Source organism: Bombus fervidus, chromosome 5, assembly GCF_041682495.2.
Source record: "Bombus fervidus isolate BK054 chromosome 5, iyBomFerv1, whole genome shotgun sequence".
Lineage (NCBI taxonomy): Eukaryota > Metazoa > Arthropoda > Insecta > Hymenoptera > Apidae > Bombus > Bombus fervidus.
Window position 1 is genome coordinate 14,874,966 of NC_091521.1, and position 23,941 is coordinate 14,898,906.

At 30.2% G+C, this 23,941-nt stretch overlaps 4 protein-coding genes across 4 annotated transcripts; 1 reads left to right on the plus strand and 3 right to left on the minus strand.

Moving 5' to 3' along the window:
* The first annotated feature begins 3,259 nt into the window (after window positions 1–3,259).
* On the plus strand, window positions 3,260–7,753 carry LOC139987332 (probable ATP-dependent RNA helicase DDX43). Its single transcript, XM_072003460.1, has 11 exons — window positions 3,260–4,228; window positions 4,352–4,608; window positions 4,968–5,297; window positions 5,365–5,583; window positions 5,642–5,768; window positions 5,864–6,029; window positions 6,107–6,349; window positions 6,435–6,582; window positions 6,670–6,911; window positions 6,993–7,155; window positions 7,240–7,753. The coding sequence occupies exons 2-11, from the start codon at window positions 4,372–4,374 to the stop codon at window positions 7,366–7,368; spliced, it is 2,004 nt and encodes a 667-aa protein (XP_071859561.1). The 5' UTR covers window positions 3,260–4,228; window positions 4,352–4,371; the 3' UTR covers window positions 7,369–7,753.
* On the minus strand, window positions 7,683–11,581 carry Eco (Establishment of cohesion). Its single transcript, XM_072003459.1, has 6 exons — window positions 11,274–11,581; window positions 9,391–10,909; window positions 9,101–9,323; window positions 8,854–9,027; window positions 8,569–8,774; window positions 7,683–8,490 (listed from the first exon to the last, which is right to left on the minus strand). Exons 2-6 carry the CDS (start codon window positions 10,875–10,877, stop codon window positions 8,367–8,369), a joined length of 2,214 nt encoding a protein of 737 aa, XP_071859560.1. The 5' UTR covers window positions 10,878–10,909; window positions 11,274–11,581; the 3' UTR covers window positions 7,683–8,366.
* Window positions 11,582–12,607: 1,026 nt separating this feature from the next.
* Window positions 12,608–16,252, minus strand: LOC139987335 (galectin-8). The gene is made up of 7 exons (XM_072003475.1): window positions 16,109–16,252; window positions 14,234–14,319; window positions 13,875–14,079; window positions 13,597–13,794; window positions 13,430–13,518; window positions 13,143–13,337; window positions 12,608–12,972 (listed from the first exon to the last, which is right to left on the minus strand). The coding sequence occupies exons 1-7, from the start codon at window positions 16,196–16,198 to the stop codon at window positions 12,822–12,824; spliced, it is 1,014 nt and encodes a 337-aa protein (XP_071859576.1). The 5' UTR covers window positions 16,199–16,252; the 3' UTR covers window positions 12,608–12,821.
* Window positions 16,253–16,457: 205 nt separating this feature from the next.
* Glyp (glycogen phosphorylase) lies at window positions 16,458–23,639 on the minus strand. Its single transcript, XM_072003458.1, has 11 exons — window positions 23,037–23,639; window positions 20,131–20,232; window positions 19,733–20,047; window positions 19,540–19,651; window positions 19,296–19,455; window positions 18,725–19,195; window positions 18,521–18,635; window positions 18,263–18,445; window positions 17,824–18,171; window positions 17,418–17,747; window positions 16,458–17,333 (listed from the first exon to the last, which is right to left on the minus strand). The coding sequence occupies exons 1-11, from the start codon at window positions 23,277–23,279 to the stop codon at window positions 17,178–17,180; spliced, it is 2,535 nt and encodes an 844-aa protein (XP_071859559.1). The 5' UTR covers window positions 23,280–23,639; the 3' UTR covers window positions 16,458–17,177.
* Between the last annotated feature and the right edge of the window lie 302 nt (window positions 23,640–23,941).

Genomic DNA, 23,941 nt, shown 5'->3' on the forward strand with positions numbered 1-23,941 from the left:
TCTAAATTATATTGTGTTTGATTTTATTTTAATTAGAAAAATGTAACAAGTATGCTGGTAAAAGTTTCATTCATCACTATTTATTCCCCGTGGTTGATCGAATGTTGTGATTTTTCACGATTGGTTGGCGTTTACACCGTTTTGTGCCGATTAATAAAACTAATTAGCTAGAAGAATTTGTTGGAAATAGCTATTGAAATGATTGCTAAAGATTAGAAATGATAAGTAAAGTAACGTTAACGGGAATCAATTTGAGATGACAAGTAATTACTAGTAACGACTAAGGATGACAACTAGTAATGATAACGATTAATAATTAGTGATTTATTTCTAAAGACAACCAATTCAGTGCATCTATAGCGCGATGTACCCTTGACCCGGGGTAAAAAAATTGGTCGCTAGTAAACGGCGGCTTAGCAATAGGGTGATTTTGCCAGCTCAAAACCCGGGATTACAGAAAAACGAAAAACGTTAGGTCCACGCCTATGGAGCATCTGGATTCCAGAAGATCCGTTAGGCTTTATATTTTGCTAGCAAGAAAATGACTAATGATCGATCCCTAACGAACGAATTTTCATTAAATGACGCATATGAGCTGTAGGCCGGCCTGCTAAATAAATTTGCTGAATAGCGAATTAAACATAAAATAAACAAATTAAACAAATAAAAAAAGGAAAGATTTTTTAAGCTATGACTTAAAGGTCTCACTTCGTCTGTATATATCTATGGGCCTTTGTATGTCTATGGACCTTTATATGTTCCCGAAAGTTTCGTCTTTCAACTTCCTCAGTCCCTCTATCTCTTTCATCTTCAATATAATTTTTTAAGTTCGGCATGTCTAAGATCTCAATTTTCAGAAATAGAATCGTTTCTACATCTGTATAATTGCAAAACTTGTCTTTTTTTTATTTTTAGCTTGTGCTTTACGATTTGTCCAGCTGTATACTTGGTAAATTTTTCTTAGTTCATTACTAAATAACATGTGGGTGGCTATCCGTTTTGTGAAAAGTGGTTTCCATTTTTGTAGTGTAAATGTAATATGGTTGCATTTATTGCGGTTTGCTTTTATTTGTTTACCTTGCAGCCATTTTTCTATTTTTATGTTATGCTCTTGTAGTAATATTTTTTTTTTATTATTTAATTTGTACTTTACAATTTATCCAACTGGATATTCGGTAAATCTGTAGTAATGTTTTTATTCTTTTCTTTTTATTATTTAATTTGTACTTTATAATCTGTCCAGCTGGACATTTGGTAAACGAATTTGGCTGTTGGTATGTTGGCCGTGTATAGTATATATAATATTAGTCCTAAGACGTTTCCTTGTGGTACCTCTCCCTTGAAGTTTTTAACTTCAGAGTAACTGTCCTTTATTTTTATATTGCTTAGATATGATTTGAATAAGTGGAAGATTTGTTCCAGGAAATGTTTTTTGATTGTTTGTAAGAGGCTTTCATAGGAAAGTATTGAATTCTTAAAATTGCATTGAACATTATTGTCATTAATCGTATTGCTTTTAGGGGAAGGTTTTTTAAGATTTTACCATTGATTAGGTCGATTCCTGGTGCTTGATTATGATTCTAATTTCTCGTGCTGTTGTACTACGTGTGGTGTAGTGCTTGTTAGTTGACGTACTAGTATTTCGCGCATCTACGTCTGTATGGTATTTGGAGTTAGTGTTGTTAATATTATATGGAGTAAATGTATCACAAATGTGGTTGGAAAATTCTTCAGGTCACTCTTCGTTGCTTCTGGCCCGTGTATTGTCCGTTTTTCTGATTGCTTTCTACAGGGAGTAGTTGGTATTCTCGCGCGTAAAACTTGTGTCCTGAAATTCTTGCAGTTAATACAGATTTCCGTATCCGTTATATATATGTATAAGAATATGTTATTTGGAATCATGCCCTCCACCACATATTAAAAAAAATTACCATCGAAGTCGAGGAGATTGAGTTCGATTTGTACATTTGCTCAAACTTACTCTGTATCAATAGAATTACGAATATAATACGTTTCCTAACTGAATGAAATAAAAAATACGGGACAAATATGTAAGCGAATTCAAGGGAATATAATTTAGATATTATTATAAATGCATACCGATTTATTCGAAAAGCCACGTTTAAGCAGGATGGTAGAATATTCGCAGGATAATCTATTTCATTCGCTCGTATTGATAATTCTACAAAAAATGCCCGAATACGCTAGGCATCGCAATTTCTAAATGTTGGGGCCTGCTAGCCTACGATGTCGTATGGCCCCTGAGATCCCTGGCAAGTTATGCCGACCCAAAGGCATTTGCTTCAATGTATTTACTGTCTCAGTTGGCAGGCTCAAACGGCCCAGACACAAAAATCGGTTCTATACAAATATCGTCACCTACATCTGTACCTATACTTACACCTACATAAACCGTTCCCACCAAAGCCAAATTCAAACGCCTCGAAGGCCCATTTGGATCCAACTGGCAAGCACTTTACCAAGACCCGACAAAAGGCCTTTCCCCTTCCGTATCCCTAGTCCATGCCGCCATCAGCGGCGTTATTGTTTCTGCTTGTTAGTTGTCAGTTTATAAACTTATTCCAATTAGCAACCAAAATTTATTCGAATGATGAATAACAAAAAGAGAATAAACAATGAATACATGATTAACATTAAACAATTAATATCATAATGATGAAAAAGTACATGTATTTAGTTGCTAATATATGACAGGAATCCAAAATTGAATGATTTTATTTACGTGTTTCAACATTTCCAAAACAGCTTTTTTGTTTTTTTATTATTATTCAATCATCCGAAAATTAGGGGTGGTTACAATCGAATCAGTGACGCGAGTAATGTAACGCGATAGTGGTTTCTCTTTTAAGATTTATATTGCCTTTGTATCGGTGAGACAATATCAATACAACAATGTAATTTCTTTATCTTTGACTTTTTGTTAATAAAAATTCCATTAACATATTGGTCAGACTTTCTCGATTAAAATGAGACCAAACATGATATTGTTATAAAATTCGGCTATGTTGTATTCATATTGTGCTTATGAATCTTCCTTAATCATACTTGTCGCAATACGGTATCCAGATACTTCTTCGCTTCTATAAGCTGAGGACCTAAACCTTAGGCCTTAAGATTTACACTCGTTTAGTGGACGATATAAATAGACGTGAACATGATAATACACCATAGTACACTGTCTTTTCTCTTTTTTTTTTTCTTTTTCTTGTGCTATTAACGTGCTAATATACGTGTAATTATTTTTAATATTAAGCATGTAAACAAAAGACAGTCCTTGGGTACCTCGGGAGTAACTCAGAAAGAGAGGTGTTGCCCGTGAGCAATCTATTAAGCATCTGTGTGTTAAGTTATCAATTTTAATATGTATGATCTTTCTAATATTAACTATAGATTAAAATTCAGAGAATTAATAAGTTTTACTCAGTAATAAAAGTAAGATGTATAAAAGTCGAGGATCACAAAATAATCATGACGTGAAATCTTATCTGTAGTTAACTTGTTCTTCTGTTTTTATCATTTTTGTAAATAAACGTGTATGCAAACCAGATACATCATGTCAGAAATATTATTCGCAGTCTATCAACTAATGAAATTATTATTAAAATGAAATTTAGATTTTATTCTAACAAAAACATTATCGCGAGGAAAGTAAATTTAATGTTAAATTTAAAAAGCTATCGTGTATAGAGAATGTATTACAATTATTACATCATTCCACTGATCTATTATCGTTTGAAAGGAAAGATTTTCTTTCCTTTTCTAAAAAAAGTGTAATAAACAATTTATTTGTTTTTCCGAGGCAACAAAGTTTAATTAGTGCGCGATCTTTTTATTTTCATACTTGTCTATCTCGCATAGAGAAGTGTTAATTTTTCCGTAGAACTGTAGAATGAAATAGGCTCTTGTAACCTGGAACCACAGCGAGTATACCTCATTTTTGGTAGAAGTAGGTTCTAAGAGGGTAAGTAGGTTCTCGTATATGCTAGCATATACAACTTCAGTACTTGGTCACATGGTGCAGCACCTGTACTGTGGAACAACTAGAACAATGGGCATGAGCAGATCACTGCCCCTCTACTATGGTTTATAAGGCGTCCGTTCCTGAGTTTGTTTCCGCTTAGTTGGGAAGTGATTCCTGAAGTGACAACATTTGGGTTAGAAAGTAGTTTAGTGAAGTTAAGTTGGAAACTAATTACAAACATTCAAGGTATGAAAAACATACTTTAAATATATTTTAATTGTTCATAATGTACTGAATTTATTTGACTATAATTAAACTGAATACGCGAAAAATAATCCATACAATTTTAAGGATTGTTTATACTTGTAGATAGCAAGAATATCTTAATAATGGACGTACAGCCGTATTGTAGCAGACCCAACGCAAGATACAATGAATCAACGTATTATTATCGACATAATACCTTTAGAAGAAGAGAGCAGTATCCAAATTTCTCTCGCAATAATTACAATGTACGATATGACCAATCTATAATTCAAATCGGTACTGAAAAAGTTGGAAGACTTATTGGCAGAAGTGGAAGTAATATTAGAGAATTACAAGACAGAACAAATACGAGAATTCACGTAAGCATTTATTAAATATTATTTGATTTTCTCTAGTTTCATGTAATATATTAATTTTAAATAATTTTGAAGCTCAAAATATAGTCTTATAAAAGGCATCACTTATATAATTTTTTATGTAAGTTTTTAAAAATATATTTTTTGTCTTCAATACTGAAAATAATATATATATATAATTTTTATATATTATTTTTATTTATTATATATATATATATATCAGTTATACTTCATCAAAATACATATTATTGTTTGACATAATTAGTGATACTTTATGAATAACATTTTTATTTTGCAAACTACATTGTAATTTTTTGACATGCATAGTTTCTAAGGAGTAAAGTTTAATTCAATATCAATAGGTTGAGAGATCAAGTACAAATGATACAACAGCTGTAACCATTATTGGAACTAAAGAAGCACAACAACAAGCAATATGCTTGATAGAAGAGTCATTAAGAGATACTGTTAGAATAACAGAGCCAGTACAAACATCAGAAAATGGACAAAGAGAATACGGGCAAAGGGAATATAGGCAAAGGGATTATAGGCAAAAGGAAAATGAGCAAAAGGAAAATGAGCAAAAGGAAAATGAGCAAAAGGAAAATGAGCAAAGGGAAAATGAACAAAAGAAACTGGATGAAGTACCAAAATTTCTTGATCTTGATTGGCAAGAACTAAGCAGAAGACATGTAAGTTTCTATGAGATTATAAAGTAAATTTAAGTCCTTTGTATATGCATCATCTTTTTCTGATTAGGATGAATACCAGAGACAAAAGTGGGCAAAGTATCCTCCTATAGTTAAAAATTTTTACAAAGAGGATCCAATAATTGCTAATTTGACATCAGAGCAAGTAGATGCCTTTCGAAAGGCAAACAATAATATAGAAGTTCAAATTGTGCTTGAAAAAGAAGAAGATGCTTCTGAAGTATTAAGTATACCCAACCCTATTGAAACATTTGAACAGGCCTTTCAAGTAAGTAAAGATATTTAAATAAATATTTATGATATAGACTACAATATAAATGTTATAGGATTACTCTGAAATACTTGAAGAAATTAAAAAACAAAAATTTGCTCAACCAAGCCCGATACAGTGTCAAGCCTGGCCTATTCTTCTTAGTGGCAGAGACCTTATTGGCATCGCGCAAACAGGGACAGGTATATTGTAATGTAGTTTTGTCTGATGAGTAGAATAAAGAAAAGAGTAGAAGAAAGAAAAAGAGTATAGAGAAAATTATTTTATTGATATTTAGGGAAAACTTTGGCATTTCTACTGCCTGCTTTGATCCATATCGAAGGCCAAATAACACCGAGATCAGAGCGGAAAGGACCAACTGTCCTTGTTCTAGCACCTACCAGAGAGCTAGCCTTGCAAATTGAGAAAGAAGTAAACAAATATTCCTATCATGGTATAAAGGCGTAAGTGAAATTTATTATATTTTCATTTTGAAACATGCGTGTACAAAGATATATTGATAAATAATTTATTATTAAAGGGTATGTATATATGGAGGCGGATGTCGTAAAAAACAAGTTACCACAGTAACAGAAGGTGTAGAAATAGTTATTGCTACACCTGGTAGACTAAATGATCTTGTACTCGCAGAGGTTTTAAATATTTCTTCCGTTTCATACCTGGTCTTAGACGAAGCTGATCGTATGCTTGATATGGGATTTGAACCACAAATTAGGAAAGCTTTATTAGACGTAAGGCCAGATAGACAAACTGTTATGACGAGGTATATCAAATTTATTATTAAGAAACAATTTTTTAAATATTTTCTATGTGATAACAAATAATAATGGAGTGCTTTCACATTTTAGCGCTACATGGCCGCCAAGTGTCAGACGTTTAGCAAAATCGTATACGAAAAATCCAATCCAAGTATATGTTGGATCATTGGACTTAGTTGCTGTACATACAGTGGTGCAGAAGATTTGTATTGTTGATGAAAATGATAAGACCGATATGGTTAATACAATGAGAAATTCTGTAAATCTTATTGAATCTTATACTAAAACACATATATTATCATTTTTTTTTTTTTTTTTTCAATAGATGCATCAATTCTTTCGCAACATGACACCGAATGATAAAGTAATAGTATTTTTTGCAAAAAAAGCTAAGGTAGATGATGTAGCGAGTGATTTAGCTTTGATGTCTGTTAATTGTTCAAGTATACATGGCGGAAGAGAACAAGCTGATAGAGAACAAGCATTAGAGGAATTAAAAACTGGAGAGGCTAAAATATTATTGGCGACAGATGTCGCCAGTAGAGGAATCGATATTGAGGATATTACGTACGTTTAATTTTATATTATTTAGAATTTGATCCAAACTTAAATTTTAGAAGAAACCTTTTAAAAAAAGTTTATTTTTAGGCATGTTTTAAATTTTGATTTTCCACGGGATATAGAAGAATATGTTCACCGTGTTGGACGTACCGGCCGCGCTGGTCGTACTGGTCAGAGTATTACTTACATGACCCGGAGCGACTGGTCTCACGCGAGAGAACTAATTAATATTTTAGAAGAGGCTAAACAAGTACATTTTAGTATATTTATATGTTTATATGGAAATTTGATTATATGTATATAAATTTACATATGTAAATCTTTGTCTTTGCAGGTAGTACCTGACGAATTATACCAGATGGCTGATAGATATGAAGCATGGAGGGAGAAGCGAGCAGCCGAAAGACGCGCCGCCGGAATCAAGCCCAGAAGAGGAAGAGGTGGTTGGACAAGATGGTTCTAATCTGGAAAGCTACCTATATTTATACAGTTCCTATTCACTCAGGTTAAGTTATAATTATTAAGTATATATATGTAAGAAAAACAGAAATATATACTTTTTTTTTATGGAATATAAATGTATTAAATCGATAATTATTATTTCAAAGTAATTTAAGGACACTTTTATAACATGCGTTATCGTGTTGAAGAAGTGTATTAATATAATAAGTATATATATCTAACAAAAACAAATACAAAATTATATAAATTTTTTTTATTGAATGTAAATGTATTAAATTGATTGTTTCGAAATTAAGGACACTTATAACATGCGGCTATTTTGCAGAAGTGTATTGTTTATATTTTGGATATAAACTGAATAAAAATATAAATTACATACAAGATTATTATTATATGCTATTATTGTTATATGTATGAAATATTGATATATTTTATTTTTTCCTTTTACAAACGTGAAAGTGGTATTGTAAGTAAGAACTGTTACTTTAAAAAGATATTACTTAAATAAAGTTATTATAGAGGTTAGATATAAAACAAAAATTTATGAACTTATTTTTCTGTTTGTACTCATGTTACACAGAAAATTACGTATTTAAATAATGGAATTGTCATTTAATATTTGCATATACATGCATATTTGAATTTTCACAGTAACAGAGTGGTAATCAATTCAAACACACTAGTAGCAATTCTAGAATAGCAATATCAAAATATTTAAAAACTTCGTTCAGAAATAATCAACATAAAAAGCAATTTTGTTAACAGAAAGATTTAAAAACAAAAGTAACAGAAGGGACAGGAATTTTGCAATTATTCATTTACTGAACGAAGAATAATTAAAACAATAAAAAAAATAAATAAGTTCTCTGTAAATATCTATCAATATAATAAGTTGCATGACAATATTATTATTTGTACATAGACTTAATAACAGATGAATGATGAATAGTACTATTACCATAAATTTTGATAGACATTTTTTTTTATCAAAAATAACATTCAACTATACACTTTGAAATTCCGTGTTTTGGTATATTTTTCAGCAAATATTTTTCCGCTCGGAGTTGGAATTGAAAACGCTATGTCATCTATAGACATTACATAACCAAAATAAAAATGAGCTCTGAAATTGTTTATATTAAATATATTGATTAATTATGCAAATATTTGTGAAATTATTTATAAAAATAAAAATATTTACCGTAATATATCGATCAATTTAGTGGCTATCCCTTGTCTACGATGATTTAAATCTGTCCATACAACATTGATACCACATTTTGCAGGACTACTTTCTGCTGTACAGCAGTCCAGTTCTAGTAATTCAGGGATCATGCGATATGCAGTCGTTATGTGTTCCGCGACTAATACTCCTATAATAGCTTTGTCCCTAATGTATAAATACACCTAAAGAATAAATTGTATCAGAACAAAATCAAATTTATAGTACAAGGAAATTGCTTTCTGATATATTTTTCGACATTACCTTTTTCTCTTCGTAATCCGGTAATTTTGTGCAAGCTAAACCTAAATCTCTGTCAACATATTCTAAAACTTCTTTTACTTTCTTCCAACATATTTTCGAATCACTTGGTTCTACCAAGATTACTCGACTTAATGTAAATGGATCCTCCATAATTACACGTTCCGTTTTCCAACCCTAAAAATTGTTTCCTAAGTGGAATGTCAAACACATTATTTACACAAACTACGTGCATGTAATTTATACGTACGGAAAATTTTAAACTTTTTTTATTATTATGATAATTTAAATGAGCATTTTCATCTTCTGGATCTCCAATTTGATATACAACACCGCATTCAACACATTGTGTTGCTCCAAAATTCTTTTGCCCTGCATCCAATTGATATTGATTGTCATCACCATTTAGTTTCATAGACAATTGCCAATTTGTAGTTTCTTTTGCATTAGATGTGGATTTTTTATTATTTCCACTAAAAGATTCATAATATTATGAAAGATGATTCAGAAATTAATCCGTATTTTAAATATTTTACTTACCTCAAAATTTTATTGACAGAGTAATCTTTATTAAATAATGGATAATATTTCTCTTCTGATGTAACTTCATTATTGTCCAAAGAAATATTTTTGTGAACTGTTGGTGTACTAATGTCCTTAATATTCATAGTTGAAGTCATAGTACTAAGTTCACTTGCTGGTGACATAGTAACGTCATTTAATACTGCTACTGGCTTTAATGGTGAAATATGCTCATGCCTTTCATTAATTAGTACTTCCATACTATCATAATCATCATCGGCCCAATCGTTTTCCAAAATCTTTAATATATTACTCACTCTTTCTTTCTCTATGGCAGCTTCCAATTCTGGTTCATCTACTGACAAATCAGTTGCATCAAAAGAAGTATCTACATGTTTCGGTTGTCTATAAGCCTGTTTACTACTCTTTTGATTTAGTGCCATTTTACCATCTGACTGAATTTTTAATTTTACATTATTATTTATAGTTACTATAGCTGAAGAATTTCTCTTTGACGACCTTTTAATTTTGAAAAAGCGTTTATTAAGATCAATTTCTGGCGATAAAACTCTTTCTTCTGGTGATGAACTTATTAACTCTGTTCTTTGTTCTTCTCCTTTTGAAAAATGTTCTTGTATATTCATATATTGTGTATTATTAATCATCCCTGTACTATTATTATGTTTTATATCTAAATTTGTCTTCAGTTTTGGTTTCTTAATACCATGTGACACACCAGCATTGATTCCTCCTATTGTATGTTTCTTCATAGATCTTTTATAGTTGGATGCATGTTTTATAAAACTCACTTGTCGTTTTTGTTCTGCTAATTCAGAGATGATTTTACAGTCACGTTTGGTCTCAGAATTACTATAAAAATTTCTAGTACTGAGTGTTATATTCTTCAGTTTTGATTTATAATCTCTATCTTGAAATAAAGCTGCTCTAGCTTTTGGTATTAAATAATTTTCATCAGTTTTTAGCAATTTTGTAACTGTATTTCCTAATTCTTCAAATGCATGTCTCTTTAAGTTATTTTCTTTTTTCTCAGGTGAATTTTCAATGATATCAAGAATATTAAGTGATTTACGCTTATGAACTCTTGGTAAGGATATTTTACTATCTAAATTTAATGATGTTATTAATTTCTTTTTTGGACTTCTAGACTTATGTGGTGTTTCTATTATACTATTTTGCAGCTCTATGCCAAATTGTCTTTCTGATGTATCAAGTATTGTCTGATTTGGTGTCCGCTTATTAGAATTGTTGAATGGAGAGTTAGACAGAAATTTTGGTGAATCTAGTAATATTCCTTTTTGTGGAGAATGCTCCATAACATTCATGGGTCCCAAATCTGACTCTTCTCCAGATGAGCTGTTTGAAAAGTTTAAATCTCTTTGAATTCTACAGATCTTCTTTTTCTTTGAATTTTCACCTGATCCAAATAAGCATTTTTGCACTCTACGTGGAGTGTAGAATGATTCTCTTGGTACATATACAGACATGTTCCAACAGCTTTTAATAAGTACTTCAAAAGCTGAAAGAGAGACAAGAATTATATAAAAATCATAAAAAAAAATAGAAACATTGCTTACTATTACAACTTTTGTATTTATAAATTATTTTAATTTTAATATTAAGGTCGTATTAGTTATAAAAGAACATAATTTTTTCGAACCGATTATGATAATAATATAACAATTCCATTTATATTTATATTTTAATTAATATTAATAAAAGCTAGAGGAAAACAAATTCTGGAAAGTATAATAAATAAATAAACTAATCTCAGTAAGCACGAAGAATAACTTATATGTTGTTAAAAATATTTTTATCTCTTCTCGTTTTATTAAATTTCCAAATATCTCAAAACATATTTTATTACACGTCTACTAACATACCTATATATTTGTGTAATAACCTTAAATAATATTAATATTTGCTTTAAAACTAATCCATTCACATAACAACCAAAAATCTGAAACTGCTGTAAAGTTTCCGTTTTTGTACCATGTTTTCACACTCTTTTACTCTTATCCGAAACTATATATAAAGCAATTGGGCGCTTCAGTCAAAAAATATGTCCGATGAGAATGAATATGATAACAGAGAGGAAATCAGAATGCTCACGTCCATTGTTCTATTTGTCTCACAGTATAGGTGCTGCACCACGCAGCTAAATGCTGAAGATGTTCCATAATAGCATATACAAGAACCTAGTTACCTACACACAAATAAGGTACACTAGTAGTTCTACGCTACAAGAGCCTATCCGAATTTCTATTCGAAATAGACAAGTATAAATAATATTATATTTTAAAATCATCAAATATTTCAAAGTAATAAAATCACGCAATAATTAAACTTAGTTGTCTCAGAAAAAGAAATTAATTGTTTATTATAATCTTTTTAGAGAAGAAAAAGATCTTTCCTTTCGAACGATGGTGGACCAGTGGAATGGCGAAATAATTTTAATATATCTTTTATATACAAATCTACTTTCCTTGTGATAATGTTTTTGTTATAATGAAATCCAAATTTCATTTTATTGATATAGAAATGATATAGAAATATTATTTGCAGCCTATCAACTATTGAAATTACTGTTAAAATGAAATTTACGTTTTATTATAACAAAAACATTATCGAGAGGAAAATAAATTAAATGTTAAATTTAAAAGTTATCGTAAATAGAGAGTATATTAGAATTATTGGATCATTCGACTGATCTTTATCGTTTGAAAGGAAAGATTTTCTCTCCTTCAGTAAGAAAAAAATATAATAAACAATTAATTTCTCTTTCTCTCGTTTGTGATGGAACTAAATAGGTTTTTGTATATGCTAGCGTGGAATACCTTCAGCATTTCTCCGCTATGGGCAGCACTAGTCTAGAAATAACCGAAAGCATAAACGTGAGCACTCTTATTTCCTTGATAATAATAAAGGTGTCAAATATGTCATGAAGAAACAGATAATAAAAAATTAAAAGTTCCTGAATTATAATAATTTCAGTTAATGAGTATTTGGTATATTTTAATTCAGTAACGGAGCAATAAAAAATAAAAAACTAATAAAAAAAATGTTGCTTTATAAGATACTTTTGATATGCAGGTATTCAAATAATTTTGAAAAATTTTATATTCTAGAGACCTACTTTTCAGATAAAGAATAAATAAAATTCTGTTACTATATTATTTTAAATTATATATTTAGGCAACTGAAGATATTAAAAATATTAATGCATTAATGATAAATTTTTATTATCAATATTATTTCTTTCATTACATAAATATTACCAACAATAAGTCATTAATATTACATTACTTAAAAATGAGAACATTTTTATGCCTTTGTGAAATGCGGGACAAATAATATTTAAAGTCTTATATGGGAAAGGTAAGTTAAAAGCTAAATGCCATTTTATTAAAATGAATAACAAGTAATAGAGCTTAATTTGAATAAATCATGGCTAGTTCATGAAGTACGATGTCTCCGGATATTTTAAGAGTATCGATGATAGTTGGTTGTAATCTATGTTTGAATTCACCAATCATTTTTTCGCCTAACCATATTGTATATGCTTCGATTTCGCACCGAATTCTATAAAAGGAAAACCATAAAAAATTGCAGTCAGAAAGTCAACAAGTTACTCGAATTTTCAAAAAGTAATTAGTAATTATTTATAACAATATCTTCAATTAAACTTGTCCTAGTTAGTTAAAGTTTCATGCATATCGTATTTTGTATTTTTTAAAGATGGAGAAACCTACGTTAGAAGAAAATCACGACCAGGCATCCAGGATAGATGGCCTGAGTGTCTTTCTTCACGTCCCCAAGACCCATTTGACCAACAGTTCATAACGACATAGGGTGCGCTACTGCCATATAAAAAACGTGGGTTTAAATGCAATGCAATTGCCGGATGTGGATAAACTGCTTTTCCCTTTTGTAAATTTACATAAAATCTATTAGCAAATATAGAAACAAATTATTCTTTATTCTTTCTTTCCTCTTCTTTGTAAATTTATTTAATTCTCAAAAGATCATCAACACTCACGAATGAGGCAGAAGTTTCAGTCTTCCAGCAATGAAAAGCCTAGCTCCGGTTTTAAATTCATTTTCTATATCTACCGTAATTGGAATATCCTATATACAGAATATTTAATAATGATTGATATTTCAACTAGTAAAAAAAAACAAATTAGTAATTTAAAAAGGACTTACAAGAAATTCGACCAGTGGCCGATCAATTTTTAAACTTAAAACGTTACTTGGCCTGCATAACTTTGGATCAGGATAAACGAACAATTCAAATTGCCTAAACCGAGTGTCTTCCAATGATCCATTTATTTCAAGATACATTACATCTTCAAGAGGCATTCTATACGCAAATGCGCAAAAATGTTCTGCATTGACAGCAATCTAATAAAAAGAAAATTAATTTCGAATAAATATAAGTACTACAAAATTGATAGTTATATTAAATAACCCTCATTTCTTACTTGATATTCATTGGCAGTACAAAATATCAAAATGTGAACATAGGAGTTTCGGCGGAAAGCGGTATGCCCTGCAGGAGAACAGGTTTCCTCCTCTTCCCAACATCCCCTAAATTTCGAATTTCGAACCACATAACCTCTGTCTAATCGTGCGTTGAAATGCAATGCGATATTTCCGGTAGTTTTGCATAATAAGTTCACTGAAAATCTGTGATAATTGTGTTTTAACGAATATTACAATTGTGATTTTACAGTTTCATGATTGTAATTTTCCTGTTTAAAATTTTACTGTTTGTTTTAATATGACTTTTAAAATTACAAAAAATTTCGATTATGAGATTTTTCTTACGATAAGATATCACCTCAAAGCATTGGGAGGAACATAGCCTGTAACCACTACAGCTGATGTTGGTTTTAAAGGTTGCAATGGAACTGGTTTTGAAACATTCTGGAATAGAGTGCGTGCATACATTTATAGTTAAAGAAATATATATTACACAAAAAAGTATTTATATTAATATTTTATTGCTATAAATGATATTTTCGAGATATTTTGTATATAAGACAAACTTTTAATGCAAATTAAATTAATCTATGCTTATGTATAATCATCAAAATATGATACGAATATGTTTCAAATGAACTTTTGTTGTATTTCGGAATACCTTTGTGCTTTAAATTTTATAAGTTTAACTATATAATAACTTCCATATAACTTATATAACTTATATTATATAACTTATTAAGTTATTATATAGAACGTTTCAATTCTTTACTAGTCTTTGTTAGAATGTTCTGTAGTATAAACAAGACAAAAATGTTATATACTCACCAATCGTTTTAAACTTTATTAAAAGGTTATAATAAAAATAGGAAATATGGAAAGAAATTAGTTAGAGTTACTTAGTCCTCCGATATCATTTGATTTCATACTACAATACCATATGTGCTGGATATTCCAAGATAAAATATCGTAGTTAATAAAATAATTTTCGTTTATTAAGGACATGTGGTTTGAAAATAAAGATACAAGTGGAAAATTTAAAAAAGAATATGGTGGGATAAATGTTGGGAGACTATACGTATATATGTAAGCACAATACATATAAACTATTCGGAATCCGGATACGAATCTTCGACATTAGTCGCCATGAGAATCATTTTATTACATAAGCAAGTATTCATCTTCAATTTCTTAGTACAAGATAATCATTCACAACTATCTGAATCTAAACAAGAAAAAAGACAAGATTAAAGAAATGCTTTTTTGAAATTTCTTAGTATCTAATCTGAAGATATTTTCGTTTCATGATTTTAGTATAAATGTAATTCATTGTAAATTTACAGTACAATTTTTAAATGTGCTTTTTCTGAAACAAAATTAGCGTTTGAATTAAAAGCTAAAACAGAAAAATATTTAGTAAAATTTTGCGTAGACGTTTGATTCAAACTTGCGTATATGTACTATACATACATATGTATGTACTGTATATATGTAGTTTATTCAAGACTAACCATACTATAAACATGCAGTACTAATAGTATTATGTATACATTCATCAATTATTAATCAATTTTATAGAATTTTTCCGTTGAAAATCTCGTCTTATAATTCTTTAGTGCTAAATATAATTGCCAAAGAGAGAGTAGATTATAATTAGACTGCAGATATTTATGCAAATTCGTATTATTACAGGTATAGATAAAGAATTGAAACTTAAATAAAAAAGTTTTATTCTCTGCATATTGTGACATATACATTAGTCTTGATATTTTATATATTTTTACATTCATGCATATGTATATTTTTGTACATGTTTGTATATTTATACTTGTCACAAATGCATAAATGTCCGTAGTCAATGTCATATGTATCAGAATTACATATTTACAGTGTTATATCGTTATACTATCGTGTATATATATATATATATATACATGTTCATTATGATTATGATGTATTTATATATCTCTAACCTAGTAAGTTAAACTGATAAAGATCATTGATATGTTAATTGATGAATTGGTTAATTATATTACTCAAAGCAATGGAAATTTAACTCGACTGAAGATTTAGTTATCAATGTAATAATCAAGTTAACATACTTATCGTACTAAATAATGTAAATACATATAATATGTAGAATAGGTTAGATATTTGCAACTACATTTTAAATTGGAAAATCTACATTTATGTTATCTATGACTCAATTTTTATATTACCGATCGATACTCACTAACGGCACTGTTTCTTCATCGACAAACGAAAATTCACGAAGAGCGTTTTCTTTTGTTTGCACGAAAATTTCAGTTTGATGTACAGACATGCTCTCTTTAATAAGTTCGAAAAATGATTAATTGGAACATTGCCATATTTCAAGCTGCGTTTTCGTGCACGCGATATCTTTCTTCTATTTACTTCTGATGCATTTACAAATATATTTGATTCGACTGAAGGCACATATTAAAAAAAACAATTTATATTTTATCGACTTCAATACAAAAAATTTAAGTTTCTTTAATATTTATTTTCTCTTGGAGTGCAATGTAACAATTGTTTTGATATAAAAAGTGGGCCCAAATATTTTTATAACACATGCTTTATTGAGTTAAATATATAGAGAATTATTTTTCTTTCTCTTTTCAAATATAGTAATTCTCTCAAAACTTGACAATAAGCATTTTAAAATATTAGAAAACGGTAATTACTATAAATTTTCGCACGTTGTAAATATATAATTAAATGTTAATAATAATATCATATCACAAAGGAATCAAAATTTTAAATAAGCAATGTATATTTTTTTATCGTTTTGTCTTAAAAATTTTTAATTATTTAACAGTTGATAGATTCATTATTATCTTTTATCTTTGCTGCAAGTATTTTATTTACAAGTAGAAAAATATGAATAAAATCATTTCTGATATCACTATTATCTTTTTTGTCGACTAGATTGTATCTGTTGTGTTTTTTCAAGAGACATATCATAAAATATTTTGTGTTCGTCTAAAATATAAGACATAATAAATGTCTTTTTTATATCAATTTTGTTATAGTTGATCAATGATTAGTAGTTAATAAAATTTTTTAAAAAATTTCAGATATTACACACGTTTCCAAATAAAACATAATTTCCAGTATGCTATTATATTTAATATTTTGCGATAAATAAGAATAAAATGAATAAATAGCGATACTGCTCACGCTCGAAGTATTTTTTCCATTTGTTAAAAAGAAAAAGGATTACAAAATGTTAATAATGTATGCAATAAGTAAAATCGTAAAATATCTAGGAAAGTTATAATTTAAATGTCCCGCGGTTCATGAGGTGCAGGAAGTCGTTGCCAAGACGGTTCAACGCCCCAAATTTCACGAGCATATTCTGCAATCGTTCTATCCGATGAAAATTTCCCTGAAGAAGCTATGTTATGAATCGCCATCTCTACCCACTTATTTTCATCCTAAAACACAAAATGAAAATATATAAAACAATAATTAAAAGGTATTTAAAAATTATCCTGAAAAAAATTCCAGTATGAACTTACCTGGTAAACTTTACCGACATGATCTTGCATTTTTATATAACTCTCATAATCAGCAAACAAATAAAATCTGTCCCAGTTTAATAAAACATTGGTTATATCTTTAAATTCGTCTGGATTATTGGGGCTGAAGAAGCCACCCTGGATCTGATCGACACATTGTTTTAGTTCTGGGATTCTATTGTAATAATCATAAGCATTGTATCCCCTTTTCTTCAACTCTTCGACTTCATCAACAGTCATACCGAAAATGAATATATTATCTATACCCATTTCTTCAGCCATCTCTACGTTAGCACCGTCTAATGTGCCAATTGTCAAGGCTCCATTTAACTAAAGTAATTTAAAACAAAATATTCATTTATTGTTATAAATCGCATATATAAATTGCATATTAAAGTATACTTGCCATGAACTTCATATTTCCAGTACCCGAAGCTTCAGTACCTGCAGTAGAGATTTGTTCACTCAAATCTGCTGCTGGAATTATTTTCTCCGCTAACGTAACTCGATAATTTTCTAAGAAAATGAATTTCAATTTATCTCCAACAATAGGATCGTTGTTTACAACGTTTCCTACACTGCAAATTAGCTTTATAATCTTTTTGGCTAAATGATAACCGGGAGCAGCTTTTCCTCCAATCATCACCGTTCGAGGAACGAATGGTGCGGTTGGATTTTTTTTTATTCTGTTGTATAATGTGATTACGTGTAAACAATTTAATAGTTGCCTCTTGTATTCATGTATTCGCTTCACCTATATTATGGTACCGCATATTAAATAATTATATAGAAATTAAATAATTTATTTGCACATAAACTTAATTACGTCAATTTAATACAGTTACCTGAATATCAAAAATAGAAGCAGGATTTATTTTAACTCCGTAATCTTTCTCAAGCATTTGTGCTAATCTCAATTTATTTTCTTGTTTCACTTTTGTAATGCTGCGCTGGAAAACTGGATCCTTGGCCCATTGTTTTAGCTGAGCGAGCTGTTCTAAATGTACTGTCCAGTCGCTGCCAATTTTCTATAAGATAGTGAACAATAATTTTATATCAAAACGAAGATCGTAATTTATGGGTAATTTTTTAATAATACTTACTTCTTCGATTATATCTGAGAGATTCGGATTGCACAAAAGGAGCCATCTTCGTGGTGTAATACCATTAGTTTTATTCTGGAATTTCTCAGGCGTCATTTCATAGAAATCTTTGAACCTAAAACATCGAGTAAATCGAAACTATAAAACTATCATTTATTGCACAAGTTATCATTAATACAAATTTTAAGTTCTAGAAACACCCACACGCCACTTTTCAAAATTTCCGAATGAATTGCTGCGACACCGTTGATAGCATGACTACCCACAATCGAAAGATGAGCCATGTTAACTCTCTTTTCACCTTCCTCTTCGATCAAAGACATACGACGAAGACGATCCATGTCTCCCGGGTATTTAGCGGAAACTTCTTGCAAATGGAGGAAATTAATATGATAAATGATTTGTAAATGTCTAGGAAGAATGCTTTCTAACAGGCTTGTGGGCCATCTCTCTAAAGCTTCTGGAAGAACCGTGTGATTAGTATAAGCGCATGTTCTCGTTGTTATGTCCCAAGCTTTTTCCCAAGGAAGTCCTTCGACGTCAATAAGAATTCTCATAAGTTCAGGAATAGCCAAAGAAGGATGAGTATCGTTCAACTGAATGGCCACTTTGTCAGGGAATAAGTCAAAATCTGTTCTATGGTGTTCCTTTGAACCAAATTTGCTGGCTTTATACCTAGAAATAATATTGTAAGAATGTAATTTGTCAACGAAATATTATATCTACAACGCATTTGGATCTTGAAACTTTGCGAACAAAATAAATATGTAGCAACCTTCGTATGATATCTTGAAGAGTAGCCGCTACCATAAAGTATTCTTGTTTCAATCGCAATTCTTTACCCTCGAAGAAATTGTCGTTAGGATATAACACTCTAGTGATGTTCTCCGCCAAGGTGCGGTCAAACACAGCTTGGATATAGTCACCGTCGTTGACTGAAAGAAAAACGATTATTTTCTACGATAATCTATTTTGATCGATGATATATAAAATGATATAAGTAATAAAAACTTGCTTACAAAATTTCAAATTAAATTCAATTGGCGACTTAGCAGACCATAATCTAAGAGTATTAACAAAGTTGTTTTTGTATCCAGGAACCGGATTATCATATGGCATCGCAAATACGACCTGATCAAAAACAAGGTATATAAATCCTTTATCAATAACTTTAACTTATTAACTGTACAGATTTATTCTATGTATACTAACTTGAGTATTGATCCATTTCTTTCCTTCAGGAGTATCAATCACCTGTCCATAGAAGTTTACAGGGAGCATGAATTCTGGCCTAGCCTTTTCCCACGGGTTTCCATAACGTAACCAATCATCTGGTTCCTCCACCTGTTCTCCATTTTTTATTTTCTGCGCAAATATACCATATTCATACCGAATACCGTAACCATAAGCAGCTAGACCAAGGGTAGCCATGCTATCCAAGAAGCAAGCTGCTAGTCTTCCTAAACCTCCATTTCCTAAACCTGCATCTTCTTCAAGTTCTTCGAGCTCTTCAATATCCAAGCCCATCTATAATACAATTCTATCTTAATTTCTTTTTATACGATTTTTATTATCGGTAGATGATTTTAGAAATTTTATTTGAAACAAACCTGATACATAGCCTCGTCACAAGCACCTTGGATGCCTAAGTTAATCATGGTGTTTTGAAGAGTCCTTCCCATGTAGTATTCCAGGGAAAGATAATAAACTCTCTAAAATAGTGGAATGAAAATATGTTAGAGAATACGGGAAATAGATTAGAATATTTCAGAAGATACGCATTCATGTGCAATTATGCATTCATGTATTTTCAACGGTAAAAGATAATTTGTTTAAAGATAAAAGGAAAGATATTTATAAGTATGCTGTACATTTCTGTACGAACATTGAACCGTAGGAGCTATGATTCTATGATGTAAAAGAGGAAAAATAAAATTCAGTATTATTGTGTCTTCTGTGCTTCCGTTATAAAATCGCAGTATACATCTCGTGTTACATAGCGAATGGCCTAACTAATAAAAATAAATCGAAGCGACATTCTGAAAGGAGAGAGCAAGCGAAAGATAACGCTCAGTTGAAATTGATCTTTATTACGTTCAACGATTACTCCGAAATTTCGTTTAGTTCCTCCACGTGTTCAAGGGTCGTTTATTTATAGCCAAGATGGCTGAAGATACTCCTCTAATGAAACTTGATATTACTTTTTTTCGTGATAAAAATTGTACTATTTGTACAAACAAGAAAATTATAAGAAATAAAAAAGTAGAAAAGATAACGAAAGCAGATGTATATTAATTTCTTTTATACGTATACGCAAAACAATGAAAATAATGCTTCCCTTTTCTCAAAAGTGTTACTACTTTTGCAAAAAGTTTACAACATTTTTATTTTTGCATCTTTTCTTGGAAACAAATTTTTGAACGTTTTATTCCAACAATATGTAAACATTATTATATAATATTTTCCTTTTTTTAATGAAGCTTGTCATTATTGCCTAAAACCAACAACTCAATATTGTAATCGATATATCCTTGTACAATAGTTGTCAAAAGATTAAACAACACAAACAGTATAAATTTTCAGAACTTTTGCATAATGTAACGGGACCACGTCCAAAAATCTATCCGGTAGTGAATGCGTTAAACGTGACTTCTCGGCTTTTAATAGTTATGTCACGTGATCTGTATTGTCCAACCAATTTCTGTAATTTGTTATGATTAACGTTCTCACAAAGGAAACTCTGCTTGTGACGACTTATTTTATGCTTATTCTCTTTTTATCTCTGTTACAAATGTACAAACTACATTACAAATTAATCATATACACATAAATATAGAATGTATATAATAATTTCTAATTACTTTATTAACATACTGATTTCTTTTTCTATTCTCAATTTTCGTAAAATTCTAATATCTATACTATGATTACTCATCTGAGCAGAACGACCGTAGTGCCCTTACTTAACGGTACTACCTACACTTATTCTTTTCTTATCTACTTACTCCTATACCTTTATGGTTGTAAATCACTTTCTACTTTTGTATTATCTCTTTTCTGTAATCCCTTTCCCTGTCATTCTTTTCAAATACGTAATCTCTCTTTTCTCTCGTTCGACATTAACTGGCTAAAGTTTTAGTGCAAAGTCTATCCTTATTTCTCTCCAACTGCTCTTTTCCTTTATGTTCGCACTTTCAACACGTCTCTTTGATTTATATACAACTATTCTAAATATACGGAAGGCGCAATTACCTAAAGAAATATTTCCAAGAAAATTTATATTTAATCAGATTTATGTTTCGTGGTCGTAAACGTCAATCGTAAAAATTGGCCAATAATTCTTACTAACTATGCATAATATTCTTTCAAATAAAATTTACGGATGCACTCTGAATAATTATTTTGCTTATGTAAACGAAAAATTTTTGGCTAGTAATAGTCGATTATAGTTCAATGTTCAATATACATAATAATGTATCTTATAAACAATTCTTTGTAAACAATTATTATTAATCCATCGATATAATTGGAATGTTTTCAAAGATTGGCGACGGTCTTATCGTCATCATGACATTGCTTCGAAAAGAATGAAAACCGTTTGGCTTAAGACCTCAGGGTAAGGCGATTATAAGTCAAACTGAAAATAGACACTGCAACGTGTTGCATCTTACATTTCGAAGGTTCATTTCAATATAGTATCTGTTTATGTAAGTATAAATAGTATTCATACGTACGTGAACCGATTATTTCATTACCAAATGCACAAAAATTTTACCATTTCTTTTATTTTGCTTGAAAATTCAAATATTAGCATTGGTATATATTTTCTATATACTATACAAAAACATTGTTTGTTTTACATCTGTTTATCTTGATCTAATTTTACTTAATATTAATGTTTACTTCAAAATAGTTTACTTATCAAACTAATTGCAGTTTTAACTAATCAAAATCATCTTTAATATGTTTTTACTTTGAAATTATTAACCGATGTAATTAACTGATGATCTCGATATCAATCGGACGACGAAATCAAGGAATGTTTAATGTGCGATGTCATAGAAAATGCATACTTAAAGGCATCATTAATCTTTTGTATTCTTTGGACCATTCTCAATTCAATTCTGTTTTTTCTTGCGTTAAAAAATTTAAATTTAAGGGAAATATAGGAGAATCGTATTGGTAATATGCCAATGTAGTTGTTTATCGATTTAACTTTATGTTAAAATTTTTCTTATATTAAAAGTTGTATTAAAAAAACTCTTCGCTTATTGGAATAAAAGTTTAACATGTATGTGTTTCTATATGTATATATCACACAATTAAAACAATGATCAAAATACGGAATAAATCAATGTTTTAATAAATATTAGATATTATACTTACCGACAATCGTTAAACAAGAAATCAACTTTATTATTAATTGCATATAATCATAATTTTCATGCATGAAGGTTATGGAGTATACATAATAAGTTCAATGAAGAATTAAGTGATCAATGGTATACTTGCATACTTTTGGGTCTTTCTCGTAATAGTACTGTTGAGTGCGTATCCATCTAGAGACCAAGTTGTCCTTAACGCTGTGTGCCAAGGCCATGAAATAATCTCTGCTCGTAGCCACATTACGATCCTTCACCAAAGTGTAATGAAGATGCCTATTGAATGTTTTCTTAAAATTTCCCACATTCTCCACATCAACAATCCCGCGCACAGAAATTTGTTTCCTCTTCTCGTGATCCATGTCTGATGCTGACATTTCTCTTTGCTTATTTTTCTTTTTTCGTTACAATATAATGTTTATAAATGCAATAATATTTTACTTATAGTGTGTATTTGCTTATTTTTGTTACACAAGATCAATTTCGTGCCCTAACACTATAGGTTTAATTCAACTTTCTCTCGTTTTTACGAGAATCAAATTCCCTTTATTCTACTAATTACTATTATTACTAAACAACGTTATATACGAATGTTGAATTAAATTCCGAAGTTGTTCCCTCACAGATAATGATACGTTACAAATGTAACACTTTTATTGACGATTCGAAAAATTGACGAGCACAATGACCGGTTTTCACGACATGTGAAGAATACCGGTCTAACACAGGTCTGTACGCGTATACTGCACAAAGGCGAATGACATGCATCCAAATCCTCGAAACGGTCACCTTGTATGAAGGTCGCGCAGGCGTATTGCAATGGATTATGTCACATGATTTGCAATGATATTACCGACCGGTTTTAAAACCTTAAACACGCATTCCTGCCATCTATGATGATCTTCCGGCACTGGTTTGAAAAATTCAGTAGCGTCGCATTAACTGACCATGGTCACGCTTTGTTAACTTTTCGAAACTGAAAGATACATATGTACTGAAGATTTCCTAGTTTCTAGGTCGTAGAGCTGTTTCCTTCGTT

Bases quoted from the DNA above. Each gene is read 5' to 3' on its own strand.
- Glyp (XM_072003458.1), bottom strand. From the start codon at position 23,279: ATGTCAGCATCAGACATGGATCACGAGAAGAGGAAACAAATTTCTGTG. The intron at 19,652-19,732 runs GTTAGTATACAT...GTTTTTGATCAG, and splicing joins AGAAATGGATCAATACTCAA to GTCGTATTTGCGATGCCATA. The intron at 17,748-17,823 runs GCAAGTATACTT...AAATTACTTTAG, and splicing joins CTGGAAATATGAAGTTCATG to TTAAATGGAGCCTTGACAAT.
- Eco (XM_072003459.1), bottom strand. From the start codon at position 10,877: ATGTCTGTATATGTACCAAGAGAATCATTCTACACTCCACGTAGAGTG. The intron at 9,324-9,390 runs GTAAGTAAAATA...TGAATCTTTTAG, and splicing joins TCTGTCAATAAAATTTTGAG to TGGAAATAATAAAAAATCCA. The intron at 8,775-8,853 runs GTAATGTCGAAA...TTTATTCTTTAG, and splicing joins CGGATTACGAAGAGAAAAAG to GTGTATTTATACATTAGGGA.
- LOC139987335 (XM_072003475.1), bottom strand. From the start codon at position 16,198: ATGTCTGTACATCAAACTGAAATTTTCGTGCAAACAAAAGAAAACGCT. The intron at 14,320-16,108 runs GTGAGTATCGAT...ACTCTATTCCAG, and splicing joins ATGAAGAAACAGTGCCGTTA to AATGTTTCAAAACCAGTTCC. The intron at 13,338-13,429 runs GTGAGTGTTGAT...ATTTGCTAATAG, and splicing joins CTGAAACTTCTGCCTCATTC to ATTTTATGTAAATTTACAAA.
- LOC139987332 (XM_072003460.1), top strand. From the start codon at position 4,372: ATGGACGTACAGCCGTATTGTAGCAGACCCAACGCAAGATACAATGAA. The intron at 4,609-4,967 runs GTAAGCATTTAT...CAATATCAATAG, and splicing joins GAACAAATACGAGAATTCAC to GTTGAGAGATCAAGTACAAA. The intron at 5,298-5,364 runs GTAAGTTTCTAT...TTTTCTGATTAG, and splicing joins AAGAACTAAGCAGAAGACAT to GATGAATACCAGAGACAAAA.